Here is a 20,720-nt window from a genome sequence, read left to right on the forward strand (position 1 = left end):
CCAATTACCTGCACTCAAGGCAGCTGCACGAGGAGTTGCAGTAAATCATGTGGTTAGACAGACAACAAAAGAATTTATACTTAGAGCAATTCACAGAGACAGACAAAGAGCTGATTAAACTGGACATGTGGATGAAATACAGGGAAACAATTTCACACTTGCAATTCCAGGCAGCAAACTGAGCTTGTTAGGAACCAGAGCAAAGACAAAGCAAACCCTGGAGCAAATGCCTGGGAGGGGAACATTTACTGACTCCTCCCTAGAGAACACCACTGTGGAAGTCTCAACTCACTGCAACAACAGAACCAAAAATGATGAGACCAAAAATGTCCCCACACACAGACAGGGGACAAGAATCTCAGGTTTCATTTTGGAATGAGGGACACACACAGTGTCTGGAGCTGGAGCTCTGAATAACCCTGGAGGAAGCACCTGCCTCTCTTCATTTAATGGAGCCAAATATCAAAATTAACTTTCAGCACTTTGAGCCACTCTTTGGACAGAAAGTTAAACCAGGCAGGATGAATACACCCAGAGGGAGCTGATGGGGAGGACCTGGGAGGACCATGGATGTGCAGAGCAGCTCCATGATTTCAGGCAATTATGGGTAATTATGGCTAAGGAAAAGATGCTTTGTAGGTGCCAAAAAGTGTTATTGGTTTGTTTTCCTTTTCCCCTTTTTTAAAAAAAGTCACATATGGGAAAAGACCCATAAAGGATAAAGAAATTAAAGTTTTTTTTGTTTGTTTTTAAAAGTAGACATTCTAATCATATTTTGGGACTAAATGAAAAATGCTTTAAGCTGAACTTTGCTTTAGGAGGACAGAATTCAAAATATTTCATTGCATATTTTACTAAAATGAGATTAATTCCTGAGGGAGATTTATTGCTCTTACAAGTGAGAACAGTGCAGCAGAAAAAAAAAAAACCAAAAAAACCTCTGTGTGTATGTGAAGCACACAAAATATTAATGATGTCTTAATGGTATCTTTAACCTTGTTCCAAAGTTTAGGAGAACAGTCTGGATAAAAGTTCATAATATAAGTTCCCTCATAAATCTCTTTTTTCCACAAGAAAACTTAGGGATTTGACTAAAAAAAAAAAAAAAAAAGGCAAATTATTATGCTCTTAATATTAAGGATCTTGTACTTAGGGGTTTTTTTGCCTACAGACTTTAAAGGGCCATTTAAAGATCAGCGAATGCCTTTGCTATATCTTCTCCCAATGGTTAAAACTTATTTCTGATTCTTCTCTATCCACTGGACTCCTCTGGCCAAGGACACTGCATTCTTGGCTGACTGAAATGACAGTTTTTCACTAAATTTATCAGACACCATATCCCTGTGTGTTGAAAATGGACTCCAAGAAATATTAAAAATGGTGGGGAAAACAGAAAAAAAAAAAAGGTTGCATTCAGGACCACAAAAAAAAACCCCAAAAACCAAAACAAAAAACCCACCAAACCTTAACAAATATGTAAATGATTTTATTTCTCCCTGTTTACTCCAGTCCTTCTGCAAGTTAGCAGAACTCTAAATTTATATGAAGAACAGTTTGAAAATTGGTCTTAAAACAGACTTCAGAAATGACAAGAATTTCACTGAAAAGCTCTGTGCTCCCATTTTAGCACAGAATTGTTACCATTTTAAACTCCTGTCAAAATTGCCATTAGTGATCATTTGAAGTATCATTGCAATTTTTCCACGACTCATTTTGACACCAGCACTGGATGAATCTCACACAACTTTTGCCATTGAAACATTACACAGCTTGTCTGAACTGCCTGTCAGGGTTCCCCACTCAGGAATGGGGAAACACAGACAGCTCCTGAGATTCAGCCCACTTTTGGGACAAAAAGATGATTTATCCTCACCCTGTCCTCCCCTTTCTGCCCCCACTGACCCTGGACTGTGCCATGGGTAACATCAGGGGTGATAAATCCCACTCTGGCAGGGTCAGATTCCATGAATATCACACAGATGTGCAAGAGTTTAGGCACTGCAGAAGAAATCATGGAATAAAAATGCTTGGAAGTTGGGAAATTTCTGTTGTAAATCCAACACTGATGTCAGGCAGTGGCACAAGCTGTGTCTGGAAGTGTCCAAGGCCACGTTTGATGGGGCTCAGAGCAATTTGGGACAGTGGAAGGTGTCCCTGCAATGCAGGGCTGGGACTGGGTGAGCCCTGAGGTCCCTTCCAACCCAAACCAGCCTGGAATTCTATGAAGGCTTTTTTAATTTCATGTCTTATCCCTGTCTGTGGGCAAGAACTGCTCTCCACCTGTGTGCCAGCTGAGAGCTTCTTCATCTCTTCCACACCAAAATTCTCTGATTAATTCACAGTTTTCCAACCCAAAGCATACAGCAGTCACAGCATGAAGGAAACAAAGCAAATTTCTCTGCTGTCTTCTTGTCACCAGCTCCACAGTTTTTAGTAGACCATCATGAGACTTCAAACCCAGGGTGCTCAGTGGGAAAAAGAAAGGCACAGGAAATTCTCTCCATCAGCTGAAGCAAAACACAATCCCCACCTTGTCCTCAGCTCTCAGCTGAGTTTTTATTCTCCTGTAATGTAATGGCTCTAAATCTGGGCAAGATGGAGAGAAATCAAATAGAACCAAAGGTCCCATATAGCTTCTGGACATTTTCTCTTCTCTTGTAATAGATTCAGCTCAACATCCCTCCTCCAACAATCACTTACTCATGCTCTTTGAAGGTCTCAATATCTGGGCCCTAAAGCAGAATTAAATCATTTTGCTTCAGCACATAAATGGGTACACTGCCTACGCTTGCCCCCTGAAGAAAAACCTGGCAGCTCCACAACTGGCTTTGTTTTTACAACTTTATAAAAGTGCAGAAGCAAAGCTCATGGTCTCTGTTCATATAATAAAATGTTTCAAGCAGGACAGTTTACTTCAGCATGGTAAATCTGTCTGCACCTTCCAACCATCCGCAGTGGATTTCTGTAGTCATGCAGACCCCAAATCCACAGCTCAGCTTTTCCCTTGCTCCAAAAACCATTAGAGATGGGAGGGAACCATAAAAAAGGCTGGGAGAGCTCTTTGAGTTCTCTTTTCCCTCCTCTGCACGAACAGATCAGCTCCCAGGCTGGTCTGCAGCTTTGGTTTGCCAATGTAAGGAGAGCAGGTGTTGGGGCTGGCAGTGTGCTCCAGGTTTTCAGAGAGAGGCACGATGTTAATGCAGCTCTGGGAGAGCAGTGAGCCAGTGAAACACTCCTGTAACTGTGCTGTTACCCACGAGGCTGTAAAGACAAGATCTAATCTGCTGTGATTCACTGAGCAATGCTACTCATTGCAAGGGCTTACAGACCCATGTTTTAACACCAGTCTCTGAAGCTGCTGCAGAAGTCAGATCAAAACCTGCCTTTCCAATTCACTCCCCAAAAGGCAGAGGATTTGTTGTTCCAGGAGTGATGAAATGGCAGCCCTGGTTAAATAAATGATGCTAATTGCCATGTGCAACCTTTCACCAAATAAACTGTTAGGGGCAACCAGTGCCTGCTCTGGGTTCACCAGCCACTGCAATTGAAGTACAACAAAGCAGGTCAGGGTGTAAGTGTGTTCCACCTCCTCTGCTCAGGCTTTTGACCAGTTTGTACCCACAGAACACAATTTGATTTCATGACCTGCCTGGAGGGAGCCACTGCCCTGCTATTCTCAGCTCTGCTCTGGATCCTGCCCCTGACTTTACTCAGGGGGGTTGCCCAACTTGCCCACCAGTGGGGTCTGGCTCCAGGCTCAGCTGATAACTTTGCAGTGGTTTTACAAAGTATTTGTGCAATGATATGTTCCTTCCTTAGGCATCCTTCTTTCCTGCTCCCTATTGTACATTTCTAAATTGTCCTTGCTGTCTTTTAAAAGAGCTCTTGTCTCCTTCTCAAACTCTTTGTTCTGATAAATATTTGAAGAGAAGAAAGCCCACTCCACCTTCGCAGCTGCATTCCGAAATCTTTCCCAACAGTCCTCAAACTCGAGCTCCTTTTCTGACACTTTACACTGTGCAGATTCTTGTTCCTTAGCTCTGATTACATTTTGCATTCCCTTAGTCAAGTTCATCACCTCCTATCTGCACTGCTGCTGTATTTATGTTTAGAGCTAAAAGGCTCACGTCACTCTTCGTTAGACAACAATTTGTCTTTGTGAGCACCTTCTCTTTAGATAAAACCCCATTTATCTGCCTTGATTTTGCTTCTTAAACTCCTCACATTTCACTTGCAGTTCAAGGTTTTCTTCGTGACCACCTTCAGCATAAATGAGATGGAAGCTTTTGTGCCTCTTTTCACCTCCACTTTTGAATTATGCCAAGTGCTTCCTCAAAACCATACAGAGAAACAAAGTCTTTCACATTTCCTTCCTCATATCACACCATGGCAGTTCCATTTCAATCCAGTGTTTATAGCTGGATGATTCATCTGTCTTAGACTCATTTAATTGGAGTTAATTGTATCGACAGGTAAATTGAGCCTCTGTCTGGATTTCTCTCTTTGCCACCAGGACACAGAAAACTCACAGAGAGGTGGAGCTGAAATTAAGGGAGACAATTTCCACGCTAATTGTAATATTCCAGTAGTCACTTTCATTTTCCACGTGGATAAAGAACACTGGTGAACTTGGTGACTTGCTCACAACCACACAAACCCAGCAGCAGAACTGGGATCACATCAGGGCTCACAAACTTCAATCTTCATTTCCAGATTCCTTCATCTTTACCAGGGGCCCTGAACTGAGATGTTCTATGTCATCCCCCAAAACTGGCACACAAATCATTTATTTCAAGGCTTCAAAGAGAGGAGTAGTTATGTGTGAGGTGAGGTTTCTTTATGAAGAAGTTGGGGTTTTGGGTTTGTTGTTGTTGTTTTGGTGGGGTTTTCTTTTTCTTTTTTTTTTTTTTTTTTTTTTTTTTTTAAATTTTTTTAGTAAAATCTATTTGTTCTACAAGAAATAAATTTTAACACAAGAAAAAATACAGTATGAAATATATCACTCAGCATGACTTAATTTGGCTCTTAGAGCATTCTATAGATTTTCCCAGTCATGAAAATCTATGGCACATTCATTTATATTCTGATTTCTTGTTCTGATGGTTTCAAGCTTGATTTCTCCAACTTGATGCAGCTCAGCAGCCCTTGAAATGCATTAATTCTCACACCTCCTGTCCCCAGCCATTATCAGGAATAATGAAACACTGGTGAACTGCCTGGAGAGCTTGAGGAAAGCTCAGCTTTGGAAAGCAACTTTGGAAGAGGCTTCACAAATATCTGACAAAAATGAGGAAGGTGAATTTAGTCCTGCTTTGGAGAATAAAGCTGACCTAAATGATTTTATGGAGTCTTCCCTGCCCTGCAGTTCTGCTGTGTATTGATATTCCTATTCCTATAGAAAGTGGTCACTGGAATAAGAAAGCCAAGAAGTTTTAGTGCATTTTCAGTTGCCTTATTACGATCCTGAGGCAGCAGTTAAGCTTGTCCCACCCTTCAAACCAGCTCTCTGGGGACAAGCAGTGACTGCCCCAGTGGCTCCTGACCACAAGGGAGGAGAAAATCCAGCCTCTGAGCCACAGCCAAAAATCTGATCTACCAGCAGCTCCTTTGTGGCAGTGGAAGCTCTGGGTTTTATAGTGAAAATAGACAGAAAATGGACACCATCACATAAAAAGTGACAAAAGGATTCAGCCCTTAAGCTACACACCTAAAGCAGGAAGCAAGGCAGGTAGAAAACATGTAACATCATGCAATGATGTTATGAAAAATAAGGATTAAAAAATCATGAAATAAAATCAATGCCAGGAATAAAGGCTGTAACAAATGGACTGAAGGCTCAGTGCTGCTATCCAGCTCCTGGTGAGCTTCTCAAAGACCCCCTTCTCCACAGCACACAGGTGATACCTCACAGGGTGCCCAGTTCAATGTGAATTTACACCTACAGGAGATTATGTTCCCGTATCTGTTCTTGTTGCGGTTCTCGTCCTCCTTGGCCGTGTCCCAGGACGCCGTCTGCCCCTCGGGGAGTGCCTGCAAAAGAAACAGTGAGGCAGGGTTTAAAACATCTGCCCAATGCCTTCAGGTGGGTGAAGAGGCCTGAAGAAGAGCAGGGCAAAAGTGAAGGAGCTGCATAATTCAGTTGCTGCCCAAGGAAATGGCTGTAGATGAGGAAAGGGCACCTGCACTCCACTAATGTGAAAAGCAGAGCTCAGCACAGACCATTTGCATCTCTTGGCTTCTGCCAGCCAAGAATCATTTTCCTCCTGCTACTACAGATCTAAAAAAACCAGAGGAATTTGTTTCTGGCTGCACAGTCACAGGATAACCTCGTTTCCCTTGCAGAACAAGGCTTGGGGGGATTTGACTTGACTACACCTCTAGGAAAACCCAGATGGTTGAAACCCAGCACTCAGCCTTTCATATTTAAGCTGAAAATACAGTGGTTTCACCTATTTCTGTGTTAATAATGGGTGATGCAATACAAGCCATTCTCTGGATTTCTCTGGGGAAAGATAAAGCAGCTCAGGGTTTTAGAACATGTGTAAGAAAGAGAGGAAAAGGCAGGTAAAGCATGCTCATGAAGCACGAGAATAAACAGCCATTTTCCTAAAATCTGCTCTTTTAGTTGAGGAAGGAAGGGGGAAAGGAACTGGCAGCACTCAGTGCTCCCCTCCCTGCAGCTCAGCCCCACAACTGTTCTGCACACCCTCAAACGAGCCACTTTATCCTAGAGATATGTCCAGGAGGGGTTTTCAAGGCAGAGCCTGGAAAGCAGCAGTTGGCAAAGAACCAGGCTGGAGGATGGCCCTGCCTTCCTTGGAGAAAACAGAGGTGGAGAGCAGCCCCTCCTGAAGTGCCTGGCTGGATCTGCCTCCTCCCAGATGTGCCCCCTAACACCATTCTACATCACTGAAATCATCACTGAAAGTTTTATTATTTCTGGTCCCTGGGGATTACAGAGGGTTTGTACCACAGTCACTGGAGAATCACATCTGCCTCAGCCAGCAGCAGGTAGTTTGACACAGCTGTGTTACAAAATGAATTTATATTCATCTTCACAAGCCACCCAGGTCTATTATGTGCCTGGATGCAATAGCAGAGAGACACAATTAGGATCTCCAACACTGATGTTACAATTAAACTAAATATGAGCAAACCCCTGGCCCAGCAGATCACTGTGAATTTCTCCCAAAGGGTTCCAGGACAGAAAATGTCAGGCACTGCAGCACTGTCATGAGCTCTGCTGACAAAGACAGGGACACTGAGTTCCTATTCAAAAGCCCAGGAGAAAGAGTAATAACTCTGTAATTGGTGAGGGCTTTGATCACACATATATTTCCTTTGCAGACTCTTGTTTCCAAAGAGCAGCTCATCTTCTGAGGAAAAACACCCAACCAACAAACCCACACACAACAACAACAAAAAATCCCTGAGTGAAAGAAAAGAGGTGAAGAAGGCTCATTTTCATCTTCAAAGAGTGAGTAAAAAGGTGCCTTATTTTTCCACTAATATCGAATTACAGCAGATTGACCAGAGAATGGCAACAGTCATTAGGCACCTAATCAGAGCCATCTGAAAAGAAGAAGAAATAAAAGAAAACCCTTTCTCTTGACTTCCACATGGGAGAAGCTATCTTGGCCAGAGAAAATATATTCAGGCCCAATAAATCCCTTTTCAGCAAACCATATCCTTTCATTTGATTTGAACATGCAATTCTCCACTGAAATTGATGTTTTTATATTTGCTGATAGAGCCTCCAAAGATTTAAGAGTGCAGGATTTTTCATCTCATTCAATACCACAGAAATCCCTGCTTTCCACAGAACTGGGCAGCTCTGAAGGGAGGGAGCACAGCTCTGCTTGGTGATGAGCACAAACCACCTCTGCAGGGGCACCCCTTATATCCCCACTTTTATAAACATCAGATGAACAAATTGGAGTATCTCCATGCACAACCCAAATAATTTGCCCACGAGGTTCCTAAAAAATGCAGCACCAAGAATTCAATCTACATTAAAAATAAAGGCAAGAATATGGATTATAATTGGCTTGCATCCAGAAAATGAGGAGCACAGCTAATGCTTTGTTCCTTCAGGTTTTTTTGGTTCAATAAGTATCTCTATAATTGTGAAAAGAGTCCTGTTTCTATCTCCATTATCAGCAATGTTAAATCAGGACAGATCACTCAGGCACTGGTATTTAATCCATTTTTCACAGGAAATTCTCCCCCTTCTCTCTTTGACTTGGTAACAGAAGAATTTTAGTGTTCAAAAAAACTAGACTTGATTTTCAGGCTTTTTCTACTTCTAAAACTCTCTTAACTTGTCTTAGAGAAGTTTTGTGAAATTTATACTGAAACATCTTCCCACTAGTGGAATTTAGGTTACAGTGAAGCTTTTTAAACAAAATTGATCTAAATTTTAGCTGAAATTACAAGGATAGATCTCTCAAGGCCAGCTTCATCTCAATCAAGCTCCCTAAGCACCATGGCCCAGACATAACTCAAGTGTTCCCATTAAACTGAGGCTCACTGCAAGCCAATTAATAGCTTGGATGCATTTAGTTTGTTTGCTGTTTGCTTTTAATTTAAACACAAAACCTCTAATCCTTCACTTTCGCTGATCCACCTCAATGCAGCAGTTTTGCTGCCAAAGGCAACGACATCAATTCAAAGCCTTCCTGTTCATCCCAAAGTGTGCCACGGAGCCCTGGTCCTCTCCCTGGAGCCATCCCCTTATCAACAGTGGTGGAAAAACTCTTCCCACAAATCTGTCGGGAGCCAGAATTAAAAATTACCTTGGCTAAAAAACACAATCTGAAAAAAAAGAAAAAAGTATTCCAGCCATTCTTTTTGCAGTGTCCCACCATAGCCCAGACCACCAGAGCTGGGAAAATGTGTAGGCAGAAATTAAAGAGTTACAGTCCAGGGGTGAATTCCACAATCTGAAGGCTCTCAGCACTAGGATGCTTGAGAAAAGGAGCCACAAAATCTAAAATAACTAGTCTCAGTAATGCAGCAGGAGAATGTGCATTAGTGACATCCTAAATCATAATGGAAAATGAGTTTGGATAATTAAGCTTATTATCGCCTTAGCCAGTAATTGGTGCTTGCAATAAGTCTGTGGGACTGGTCCCACAGCTCCCAACAAATCAGAGCTGATATGTTCTGGAAAAGGAACTGGTGACATTTGAATGTGTCACGTTTAAATGTTTATGGCTATTCCCAACCCCAAACGGTGCCATCTACAATTCGGTGCCACTGACAGATTTTTCTCTTCTGTTCACTTGTTATCACTGAACAGAAGCAGCAGCCAAAAAGGCCCCAAGTCACACTTTGCCCTCAGGTGCAGCAGGGAGCCCCAAAATATCACAGTCAGGGAGTGCTGACAGATTCTCCCGTTACTCACACCCAGTTAACACTCATTTCACACCAGCACTGACACCCCTCACACAATCCCATCCTGCTTCCCAGCTCTGCCTGGAGCTACCAGGAATATTTTTCTAGATGCCCTCAGCAAAAGGAGATGCCTGTGCTCCAATGTGTAAGTGCAGGCATCCTTTAAACAAATATGGAATGCAATTTCCAGGCTACTCGGCAGAGATGGGAAGGCACAGAGATAAGAGATTGTCATGTGTGACTGATATGCTCCGTTCAAAGTGATTTTTCATGAGAGTAAAATTATTTGGTAACATGTCACTAAACAGGCTGCAATTTATGCTATCAATTTGCAAAGTAAGTAGAAAATCGGCTCCTTAGAAGAAAAAAAAAAGAGTGTATTTGGAGGTGACACTGATATTAGTGTCTGAAAACACATTTTAAAAGAGACATCAAATTCTTTCTCAAGATTTTATCAGCTGCTCTGCAAAGCGTCTTGCAAAGCCAATTTTGCAGCTCCTGCAGAACCCAGGCTGAGCCCCCACTGGCAGCCAGCTCAAACCTCCCACCTCCCAGGAGCTCTCATCCTTCCTGACATCCCCCCACTGCTTTTTGGAGCAGAAGTGCTGCCTCCATCCCATGCTCCAGCCCCCAAACCCCCCATGGAAAACACCTGGAATTGGTGGAAGGGTGGAACCAGCAGGGGATTTGTGGGCTTGTGGCATTGTCCAGGCCGTCCCTGGTAAAGAAAGGAATTATGCAAATCCATGGAATGTCATCATCACTGTATACGTCTGCAGACAGCACTTTTCTGGGGAAGGCAGAGCTCGTGGAGCTGAAAGTTGCATTGACATTTTTCATGCTAATGTGCTATTTTGATAATTACCGATGCCAGCGCCAGAAAATTACATATATGCCAGCACCTGTTTTCTTCTTGAACATCAAGAACTGGGTCTTAGAGCATCTGTAATTGAGCTCAATGTAGTTTTAGGTACTCCTCATGGAAATGGAGGCCAAGAGGGGCTAAGTAAATCTCCTCAGAGAATTATTACCCTTTTTCAAATATTAAACAAAGCTCTTTATATTGATAGTTTAATTAGCACGCTTGATTATGGGGCAAGAGTGCCTAGACCTGGTTAACACACAGCTTCAGAAACATTTGCTATGACAGTTTTTGATGCTATTTGATTAGAAAAACACTCCCTGGTGAGGACCAGGAAAAGACAAGCTCTCAGTGACAGCAAACCTCAGCACTGAGGACACAAACCCCATGGACTCGTATTTACAGGGTGGAAAAGTGAGCTGTTTTCATTAAGTAACTTATTTTCACAGCTGTTACATTATTTTTAAATAGTTTTAATACCACTATGCATATTAATTCCTTGTTGCCTTCCCACGAGCTTACTACATTCCTTATAATTATCACTTGCTAGAGCTGAGTCTCACATATATTTGATGCTGTTTCCCTCTTCTGTTTGCTCTGCTCTAAATGTGTTTTCCTCTTCCAAATCAACCCCAACATCATGTCTTCTGGTCATGTGGATTAAATTCCTGGTCGTTCCAGCTTGCAGGGGGAAGAGGTGAGGGGAAAGAGGGCAGCTTTCATTTTTCCAGCTTACCCTTTACTTTCCACATGGAGTTGGTAGAGGATGTCAGTCAAGCCCAGAGGTTTGATCGTATTGGAAAATTTCACCTTCATTTAAGCTACACAAATACCTGCCCTTGAATTGACAATTGAGCATTCAGGTCATTGCACTGTGATTTAATATGATCAATTATTAAAGAGGACTTGGAGCTCCCAAAAAGCTCAGTCAAAACCCTTTCCTTTTCTCCCAGCCTGGCTCACAGTACTCATGGCAAACATCAATAAGGAAGAGGCTGTGGGACTGCACGTCCTGTGCTGGGTTCAGCACCTGTTGAGTATTTACTGTTTGCTCTTTATGGGGCAGAGGGATGAGCACAGTGTCACCCACTGACTGCTCTACTGAATTGCCCCACAGTCCCTTCCTTATTGATGTTTTCCTTGAGTAGTGTGAGCCAGGCTGAGAGAGAAGGAAGGGGTTTTGGAATCGAGGGCCTCTAAGGACTGAGAGTGCTGCAAAGTCCTGCCCTCAAAACCAAAATCAGAAAGAAAAGGATTAAGAGGGTGAATTAAGGAAAAGAAGCTCTCAAAACCAGCTACTCTCCCCTCCCAAGCTTCTACCCCTTGTGAGCGCAACTTCCCCTCTTGGTCCCATGAAGAAAGGTTCCTCTCACCTCATACTCCTCCTTGAAGCCGTAGCCCTGTCCCCTCTTCATCTGGGTGATGTGCTGCAGCAGGTCAGCCACTCGGATGGCAGGCTGGAACTGTCCCCTGGGGTAGGACATCTCCACGGGCTCGCAGCTGCGGTACGGGTGAGTCTGGATGGTCAGTGTGGGCTGGGCCAGCTCCCCGTGGCTGCTGTCTGTGGGAGAGACAGGAGGCACAACGAGCTCTCAGATACCTGGAACTTCCCCTTGTCTTGGGTTATGTAACAAAAAAAAAGTTTATTCTGTTTTTCAATCTGTTGATACTGGTTGGGGAGATGTTTTCTTTCTCTCTTGTATAACCAATTCCTCATAATTCCAGAGGGAGGGGGCAGGTGCCTTCTGTTAATGGGCAGCTGTTAAAACCAGCTGGGGCAGAGTTCTTTATCCCTTCCAGGACCCATCCTCCCTGCAGGGGATCTCTACTGTCCATGGGCCATCCAGGCTCACTGCAGGGCTGATCCAATTCCATCAGCCCATGGGGAGATGCTCCACCCAGGGGGAGGAGCCAACTGTTCCTACCTGGATCAAACCGGAGACCCATGAACACCAAGTATCCTGGTTTTCCACTGGATTCCCGGAGGAAGGCTGGACCCATCTCGCTGTTACTGGACCCTTTTCTACAGGACCATCTCCACTCCAACAGACCCACATCTGCCCCTCCAGGAGGGCTCACTCTGGGCTGCTTCCAACATCCTGATCAACAGGTGTCAGGCTGTATTTCTGACTGTCAGGGTTTCTAGGATATTTTCTTGTTTGTTGGGGTTTTTTTGCACTACTACATTTGTATTCTTAATAGTCCTAGTAAAGAACTGTTGTTCCTATTCCCAAATCTTTGCCTGAAAGCCCTTAATTGCAAAATTGTAATACTTCGGAGGGAAGGGGTTTATATTCTCCATTCCAAGGACAACTCCAGCTTTCCCTGGCAGACACCTGTCTTCCCAAACCAAGACACCAGTTTCCTCCTCTCTCTGTTTATTTAACATCACCCCATGGGCTGGTGCAGGCAAAAGGAAGTAAAGAAATGAACAGAAAACACACAGTTATCTAAAATGTCTAGAAAGACTAAATCACACTTGAATATATTTTTGTGTCAAGCAGACAGACCCAAAAAGACAGGAAGAGAGTGAGCAGCCAGTCAGGCTAACGAGGATATGGCACATCAAGGGTGAGCTCCCCACAGCAGCTCCAACAGAGCCATGTAGCTCCTGCCTTCCCAAACCTGCCAAGAGCACAGCTCAGAGATACAGACAGATGAGCAAGAGATCCAGGCAGGATTTGGGGTGTACAGCATGAGATAACTGAGAGGGATCTGAGTGAACAGCGAGCAAATGATCAGCATTTCAAATAAGTCAGGATGCTGAGGCAAATTTCAACTGCTCTGCTAGTTCAGGCCTAAAATTTTGTATGTCAGTGACAAGGATGTAGTATCATCAGGAAAAAAAAAAAAAAAAAAAAAAAAAAAAAAAACAACAGAAAAAAAAATAGTTATCTTGTGTGCAGAAATTTAAATTTCAGATATGTAAACTTAATAGAAAATGGGTTTTTTTTGGAAAGAAGTAGATTTAAAGAAATCTATCACTATGCAGATGGAATTGCAACCTCATATCCCCAGCAAAACTGTATGAACAACAAAATATTCCCAGTGAACTAACAGAAAAGAACTTAAATAATAACTTCAATAACCAAACAATTGCCTGTAACAATCTTTAACAACAGGAACTCAGACTAAATGAAAAATTCAATGACTTATCTAGCAGAGCTGTCCAAATTTAAGTAGTTGGCCAAATATAGCATTGTTTTTTTCCTATGATTGCAGGGATCTGAGATGCTCAGCTCCTTTCACAGATAAAACCTCCATCGATTCTTTCTGGCCTTACCCAAACCAAGGTATTAGCAAACAGAAAATGCATCTCCCTCAGATGGTTCACAAAACCCCCCTGAGCTTCCACACACAGGGTTGGTTTCTTACAGCAAGCTCACTGACAAAGAGCTGAAACACCACCCCTCAAGAGCAGCACTATGGCCACATTTTGAAAGGGATAAAGAATAAATAAATCAAATTGTAATTTCAGGGTGATTTCTGTGAGGCAGAAATAGTCTTGGAATGCTCTTGTAAACATCACTCTGCTTGAGAAACCACTTGTGGTGCTTGGGCAGGGGCTGTCCCCTCCTGCAAAGGTGGGCAGGAGCAGAGAGCTGAGGGCACCTCACTGCATCCTCTGCTGCTGGCAAAGCACAGAGGTGACAAACACACTGCAGCTGGATTATTATTGGGTGTAGGGAAGCTGTGAAAGCAGAGATATGCTCTGTTTGGCAGCTTCAGGAGGAGACAGGAATGCAGTGGACACTGCTGCAGGGCAAGCTGATCACCAGTGGGACATAAACTTGGCTGGGGGGTGGATTATCAGAGATGCTGAACACAGCCTGCTCCTCTGAAATAAATTAGCACAGTCATCATCTGCTTTGAAGATTAGACTCCTGAATTTCAGGATTTCTGAGTCCCACGTTCTCATAAACAAAGTCCCAGGACACTCAGAGATGTGCAGAACTATGGCTCAAGCAAAGCAACCCTCACACACGGAATGTGAATAAATTTGGGATTTAAGGAAGAGTAACATCCAAAGCATTTGTATAATCATCCCTAATGCTCCTGCTAATGACAGTGTGAGAACTCTGAACAGAGGGAATTTCAAGGCTTATTAATTCCCCTAGTTGGATTGGCTCTCCCAGTGCATCTTTGCTCCCCTATTCCCTATTAACCTCCTGTAATGAAAAGGAGAAGATTTTTATCGCGGGCCATTTCCGACAGACGTACTATGCTTAATTTTCCATCATTAGGTTTAATACAAACCCAATTTCACAACTGGCTTCTCGGAGGAACCTGCAAGTAATGCCACATTTTTATCAGCCCCAATTAAAAAACATTATGAGATCCCAATTCGAGAGGGAGTCTTAAAACTAATGTGTGGTTCTGGTGCTAATTCGGGCAGGGCACACGCAGAGCACAGGCGACTTGTAAAATGGAGCTCAGATCAGCCAGCTCCTCTGCAGGCAATTACTGATTTCTCTCTTCATCAGTTCCTTTAATTCTGTGTACTTGGCTCTCTTCTCAGAGAGATGTGTCACAGGGAGAGGTGAGAGCCAGGAAAGAGGTGGGCCCTTCTTTCCAGAATACCTTCCCTTAAGGTAGGCACTCGTGGTGTGGAGCTGGGACTAGAAGGTGCTCAGCGGCCAAGAGGGGTCTGTCTCTGGCCTTTAAGTCCATAGGGACAACAGTCTCTCTGGTCAATGAGATAAATATGGATGCAAATCCCACTGATTGTAGTAACAGAAGCACAGAATGGTTTGGGTTGGACAGGACCTTGAAGATCATCTCTTTCCAACCCCTGCCATAGGCAGGGACACCTTCCACTATCCCACTAGATTGCTCGAAGCTCCATCCAACCTGGCTTTGGACACTTCCAGGGATCCAGGGCCGGCTACAGCTTCTCTGGGCACCCTGTGCCAGGGCCTGCCCACCCTCACAGGGAAGAATGCAAAGTGGGATCTGTGGCAGCACCGTCTGTGTGCCTCACCCAGTAAAAGAAAAGCATCACACAATGTGGGTCACCCCCCTCTCCACCCTGGGACACACAGCTGAAACAGTTCAGGCCATCACCTCCTGAGCCCTCTGTGGCAGACACATCATGCATGGCACCTGTGCTATCTGTAAAAAAATCCCAACCCCAACAACAGCAGCAGCTCTGGGCTCTCAGTTGCTCCCACCAGCATTTTATCAGGGCCAAAGAAAATACAGAGGGGCTTTTCTGGACAAAAAAAGCTCTGTGTGAGCTCAGCTTAACACTTTCATGTTCTGCTACTAAAGCCTGATTCAAGTCACACATTGTGCCCTTTCCATCTCATCACCCCACGAGTGTGGAGCTGAGCAGGGGAGATGATGAGCTCAGCAGGGCAGGCACCTCTCAGGATGTGTGTGCAGCAATTCCGTGAGCAATTCAAAATGCAGGTGGGAGGGGAGGTGGCAGCCAAGGGGAGGTGATCTCTCACTGGGACAGTCAATCAAAAGAGTCTTTGGAGGGAGTCTTTGGAGTCTTTGGCAAACAGGCTTTGCTTTTCCTTCTGTTCACAGCTATAATGCACATCTCATTCCTTTTGGCACCATTATTACTGGGAAAGACAACAAAGATTCCAGCAAAGTCAGGCTGCTGCTTTAATTGTTGCACTAAAGGCAAATTAAAGTAATTTTCCACAATCCCTTTTCTCTGTCTGCTTCTCACAAATGTGTCCCCAGTCCCCTGCAAATGGGGATGGCTTTGCAGGACAAACTGCCCAAGACTTTTCATTAAATTTTTGGCAGTGCCTATAAAGCATGTGTGCCTTTGGTGAGTTTTCAGTGAGAAAAGCAAAACAGGAAAATAGCTTTTCTTTTTTTTTTTTTTTTTTTTTTTTTGTAATGGGAAAGTTGCAGGAAATAATTCACCGTAATGCTCAGAAACTTCTAAATGTACAGCACCATGCATCTGGGTTTTTTAAAAAATTATATTTCATATGCACATTTATCCTTGTCACATGTTCTTGTGCTTTTGATAGGAACACACTCCACCATATTTCACTGCATTCCAAAGATGGAATACTGTTCCAAGAAACAATTCAAATTAAAACATTTCAAGAGGTGGTGATTCCATTCTGACCCCCAAAATTGTGGCAATGGTTAATTACCCTTGCTGTCTAAACATTTCTTAATTGCAATTTGATTTTGCTCAGCTTCGATTGCAAGCACTGAATCTTATTATACCTTCTGTTAGATTAAAGAGCCCTCTGAGCATTTGAAATCCTGACCCATGCAGGCACTGATCAAATCACTTCTTCAGTTTCTCTTTGATAAAGTAAATCAATTGAGAGCTTCTGAAGTCTCATTAGGGCAGACTGCTCAGGGCTCCACTTCCTTCCTAGAACAATTTCCAATTTTCCACAGTTCTCTTTGTGCAGCTGTAAATAAGGCAGGTATTCTGCATGTGGCTGGGAACATGCTGCTCATGACAGGATTGTTTCCAGCATCAGCAGCCTGTGACAGGAAAGTGTTGCCAGCTTGTTTAACCCTTTTCAGTGCCCCAGTTACTCCCCATATTAAGATGTCCTTGGCCAACTCAGATTATTGGATTCTGGAAGCTGAAATTTTCATGATCCCCCATCTCTGGAAGTGCCCAAGGCCAGGCTGGATGGGGCTGGGAGCAGCCTGGGATAGTGGAAAGTGACCCTGCCCATGGCAGGGGGTGGAAGGAGATGATCTTCAAAGTTCCTTCCAACTCAATCCATTCTATGATCAGATTGAGAGCTCACCCAACACCCTGAAATTTTGTAGGACACAGTATATTAGTGATTCCCTGTCTCTAACATAATTTGGCTGATGGGGAAACTCTTCAGGTATCTCAGCTCATGTGTTTAGTTACTGCAGATAAGCAAATGTAACAATGCTGACTTCACATATTCCCAAATTCTTCCTGCCTATGAAATGGTGCTTTTTGTGAGTGTCTTTGCTGGAGAAATAATCATGAACTTGCTGAAATCAACCCTGAGATCCTATTGTGACAATAAGTAACAGAGTCCAGCACGCAGGGAGGAGCTGGAGCAGAGGTCACTCCAGTGGAATCTTCCCCCATTTGATGAGCAGTCCTGACAGTGAGTTATTATTGCCTGCCTGCTGCTACACCACCTTGTGTTCTGTACTTCTGTGCTACTCACACAAGTAAAATAAATATGTTTGCCTCCACAGAAAAACTGATGAACTTCTCCATAAATGTCACAGATAAGACAGAGAGCAGCTGAGAAATCAGATTGCCAGTCTAGAAGTGGCTCTGTGTGATCAGAGCCCTGTGCAACATCCCAGTGAGGCTGCTGAGAGGGCTCCTGCTCATCCAGAGCACCTTCAGGGATTAAAGCTTTGGGTGCCTTTATAGAGATCATTTGTTTTGTAAACACAGTTAAACTGAGAAATGGATATCTGGGCACAGAGTGTGATGTTGTCTCCTGACCAGAAAACTCACCCATGCCTCTCACAACTAAAAGCAGAACTGCACTGACGTGTCATCTTCTGCATGGGGAGAAGCTTCTCTAGGACTTTTGCTTTAATGTCCATTAACTCCTTCTGTGACTGAAATGACAGGGCTATCATATCTGCTTATACTTTTTATTCTCTTAGCCTTGGCAAGTGATAAGATGTGATACGACACCCTTTGCACAAAATAAATTACGTTTTGAGTGGTGTTTGTGATGGATTTAATTACACACAGAGCCAGTCTCTCCACACTAGAGCAAAGGCTGTCAGTTCTTTGACATCTTCCGAGGGTGACTAGAGCATGGCTAATACCTCCTCCCCTTACACCAGGGATATGGCGCAAGATGAAAAATAATTTGCTTTTTTGTGTATGTCAAGGCTTTATTATATGATAAATACCCAGCTCTAGTATTCTATCTACAATACCAAGAGTGGTATGGCAAACCAAAGGCAAAACATCATTTATCTAATGATATCAAGTGAGCTCTGAAAGGGCACATTCCTTTGCAAAGCCTTCTGACAGCAGCCTTGACAGAGGGTGCACCTTCTGTTTCAAAGGCATGAAGAAGCCACACCTCCATAATTTTTTTTAAAGTAAGTAATTTTTTTCTAGATTCTAGAACTTTGTAAGAATTGCTTGGTTATCACCAAGCATAAGAGTATTCTAATCTTATAAGAGTATTCTAATAAGAGTATTAGAGTAATCTAATATTAGAAGAGTATTCTTACATAAGAGTATTCTAATCTTATAAAAATTATTAGATTTTTTTTTTTTTTTAATCAGATAGTATCGAAGAAAATCCTGTTAAAGATGCAAAGAAAATGCTTTGGTGAGGTGGGCAGTGATTTGGGATTATTACAAATGTAGCTGCGAAGCTCTTTGGATGTGTGGACCTCACCAAGTCAAATCCCTCTTTGCCTCCTTGGTGAAAAGAGGCTGCCAGATCGACCCACCTTCCAGAGAAATTTGGTTCCATCTGGAAAACAACTTGAAACTTCAAAACAGCACATAAAACTACAAGCCACTAAACACTGGGAGAGAGGGTTATCCAGTTCTGCAGGCAGGAAGAAATGTAAGAGAAACTCAGCTGAGTTCCAGCCTACAAAGGTCTTTGTTGCTCACTCTGCTCCTGGCCAACCTCAGCACAGCAAAGTGCTGGGAAAACTTCTCCCGCTGCTCCTTATTAGAGGCTGACTTGGCCTGGGAGGCTTCTGACGCAACTGAGCAGGTCAAGCCATTGGATTTTTGAGCATCCATTGCAGAAAAGTAAGCCATCCAACCATTTTAAAAGTCAGTGATGGAGGTACTTGCTAAAGCAGCAATACTGACTTCTTTACATCTTTGAGTTATTCAGATTAGGTTGGGGATGTACACACAGCAGACTGATCAGGGGTGGGCAAAAACGCTACAGAAGTCTAAAATCCATGGAAAATTTCTATGCATTTCTAAGCACAGACAGCTTTTTGTCTAAGACTTTGTGTCAGAGAGCTCTCTACTTGTTCTGCCCATCTGCAAGGCACTAAAGCCCCTGTCCTCTCTGGAGGGTGTGACTGTTGTGAGGATCCTCATGAGCAGCTGGAATAAGAACAAGGCCAAATGTCCTTTCCTGCTGCCAGGAGATGCCAAAGGATGCAAGGGAAGGACATGCTGGTTCCCCTGAAGAGACTGCCCTGATGAGATCTCCTGAACATCTTCAAGAGCTACTGGACATGAATCTTTTCCCCAAAAAATAATCCCTAAGGTTGTGCTAACCTCATCTTCAAGTGGAAATCTACCTCATTTATTTTTTAGTGTTAGATATTCTCTTCTCTAGTGAAGACATTTGAGCAAAACATTTAAAATCCAGAGCTGTCCACAACTGGAAGAGAAAATGACTTCACTGAAAACATGCATTAATAAAGAAGTATTAACCAGGAACTGGGATAGAGGCAAATCCCAAATCTCCTGTATCTTACATGTTACAGCCAAGCCTAGGGAGCCATGCAATACTGCAAATATAGAACATTTATTAGCAGAAAGAATAATAGATGGGAACAAACAGTACTGAATTGCTGGTACAGATTTTGGTAGTGGGATGACTGATCCCTTTTCAAGATATGTTTTTCTTCCCTGGGAATTAATATTAATAAACATCAAAAATTAAACTTATTTTGCTCATATAGCAACATCCAACAATCTGATGGATTTGTCTGAGAAACCAGAACGCCAAGGTTTTAATTTGTCTGCAAGCCACAAGATTGAAATTTCTCCAATGTCAGGGGCTGTTTCACAGGCTGTTAAATTCAGGTGGAACTGGGACAGTGACCATTCTGTGTAATTCATGTCTTAAAAGTGCTCTATACTGAACTTCCCAAGTGTAAAACAGGGATATCACTCCTTACTCAGATATAGTGCTTAGTGAAAAATTGAGATAGTTTTGAATACATAAGCACAAGGCTGGTTAGATTCTTATTTTCTCTTGTTCATCTGTAAAATTTGGGGGTTTAGAAGTTTTGGGGGCTTTTGCTTTGTCAGGAGAAGCACAGAGGGGAGCTGTTCATTGCTCCTTGAGCTTCAGAGTACCAAGAGTGCAGTTCACACCTTCACTCCATCAGGGCAGAGGGGGGAAAACAGCTCCCCAAAGAATGGCTGGGTTTTCCCAGATGCCAAACAGACTGAGACAGTCTGATACCTTCCATCAGACTGCAGGTCAGGGCCTTGTTTTTAAAGTACAGCCAAGAGAGAACCTTGCCTTTGGGCTTTTCTGTTGATGACACTGAGTGTCCGGGAAATGAGAACAAACCTTCTGGGAAATGGATTCCTTTCCTTCCCCACCCCACCCAGAGGCCTCATCCCTTGCCATCAGCATTTTGGCAGGCAGCAGGATGGGTGTTTGTGTTGTGGCAGCCCCTCCAAACCCCTGTGCCAGGCTGTAAACCAAGGAACAGCCACTGGTTGTCATTTCTTCCTGGTCTAACTGTGGCCCTTCCAGGTGCTCTGAGTGATGTCTGAAGCAGTCAC

At 43.3% G+C, this 20,720-nt stretch overlaps 1 protein-coding gene across 1 annotated transcript in view; it reads right to left on the bottom strand.

The window, feature by feature from the left end:
* Positions 1-20,720, bottom strand: part of PTPRT (protein tyrosine phosphatase receptor type T) — a gene marked incomplete at its 5' end in the record, with an annotated part of 254,562 nt that overhangs the window by 2,817 nt on the left and 231,025 nt on the right. The window contains 2 exons of the mRNA XM_083873197.1: positions 5,943-6,030; positions 11,632-11,819. Of these exons, the coding sequence (XP_083729323.1) occupies positions 5,943-6,030; positions 11,632-11,819 (276 nt within the window). The remainder of the gene's footprint in view (positions 1-5,942; positions 6,031-11,631; positions 11,820-20,720) is intronic.

Source organism: Zosterops lateralis, assembly GCF_965231275.1.
Source record: "Zosterops lateralis genome assembly, chromosome: 16".
Classification (NCBI taxonomy): domain Eukaryota; kingdom Metazoa; phylum Chordata; class Aves; order Passeriformes; family Zosteropidae; genus Zosterops; species Zosterops lateralis.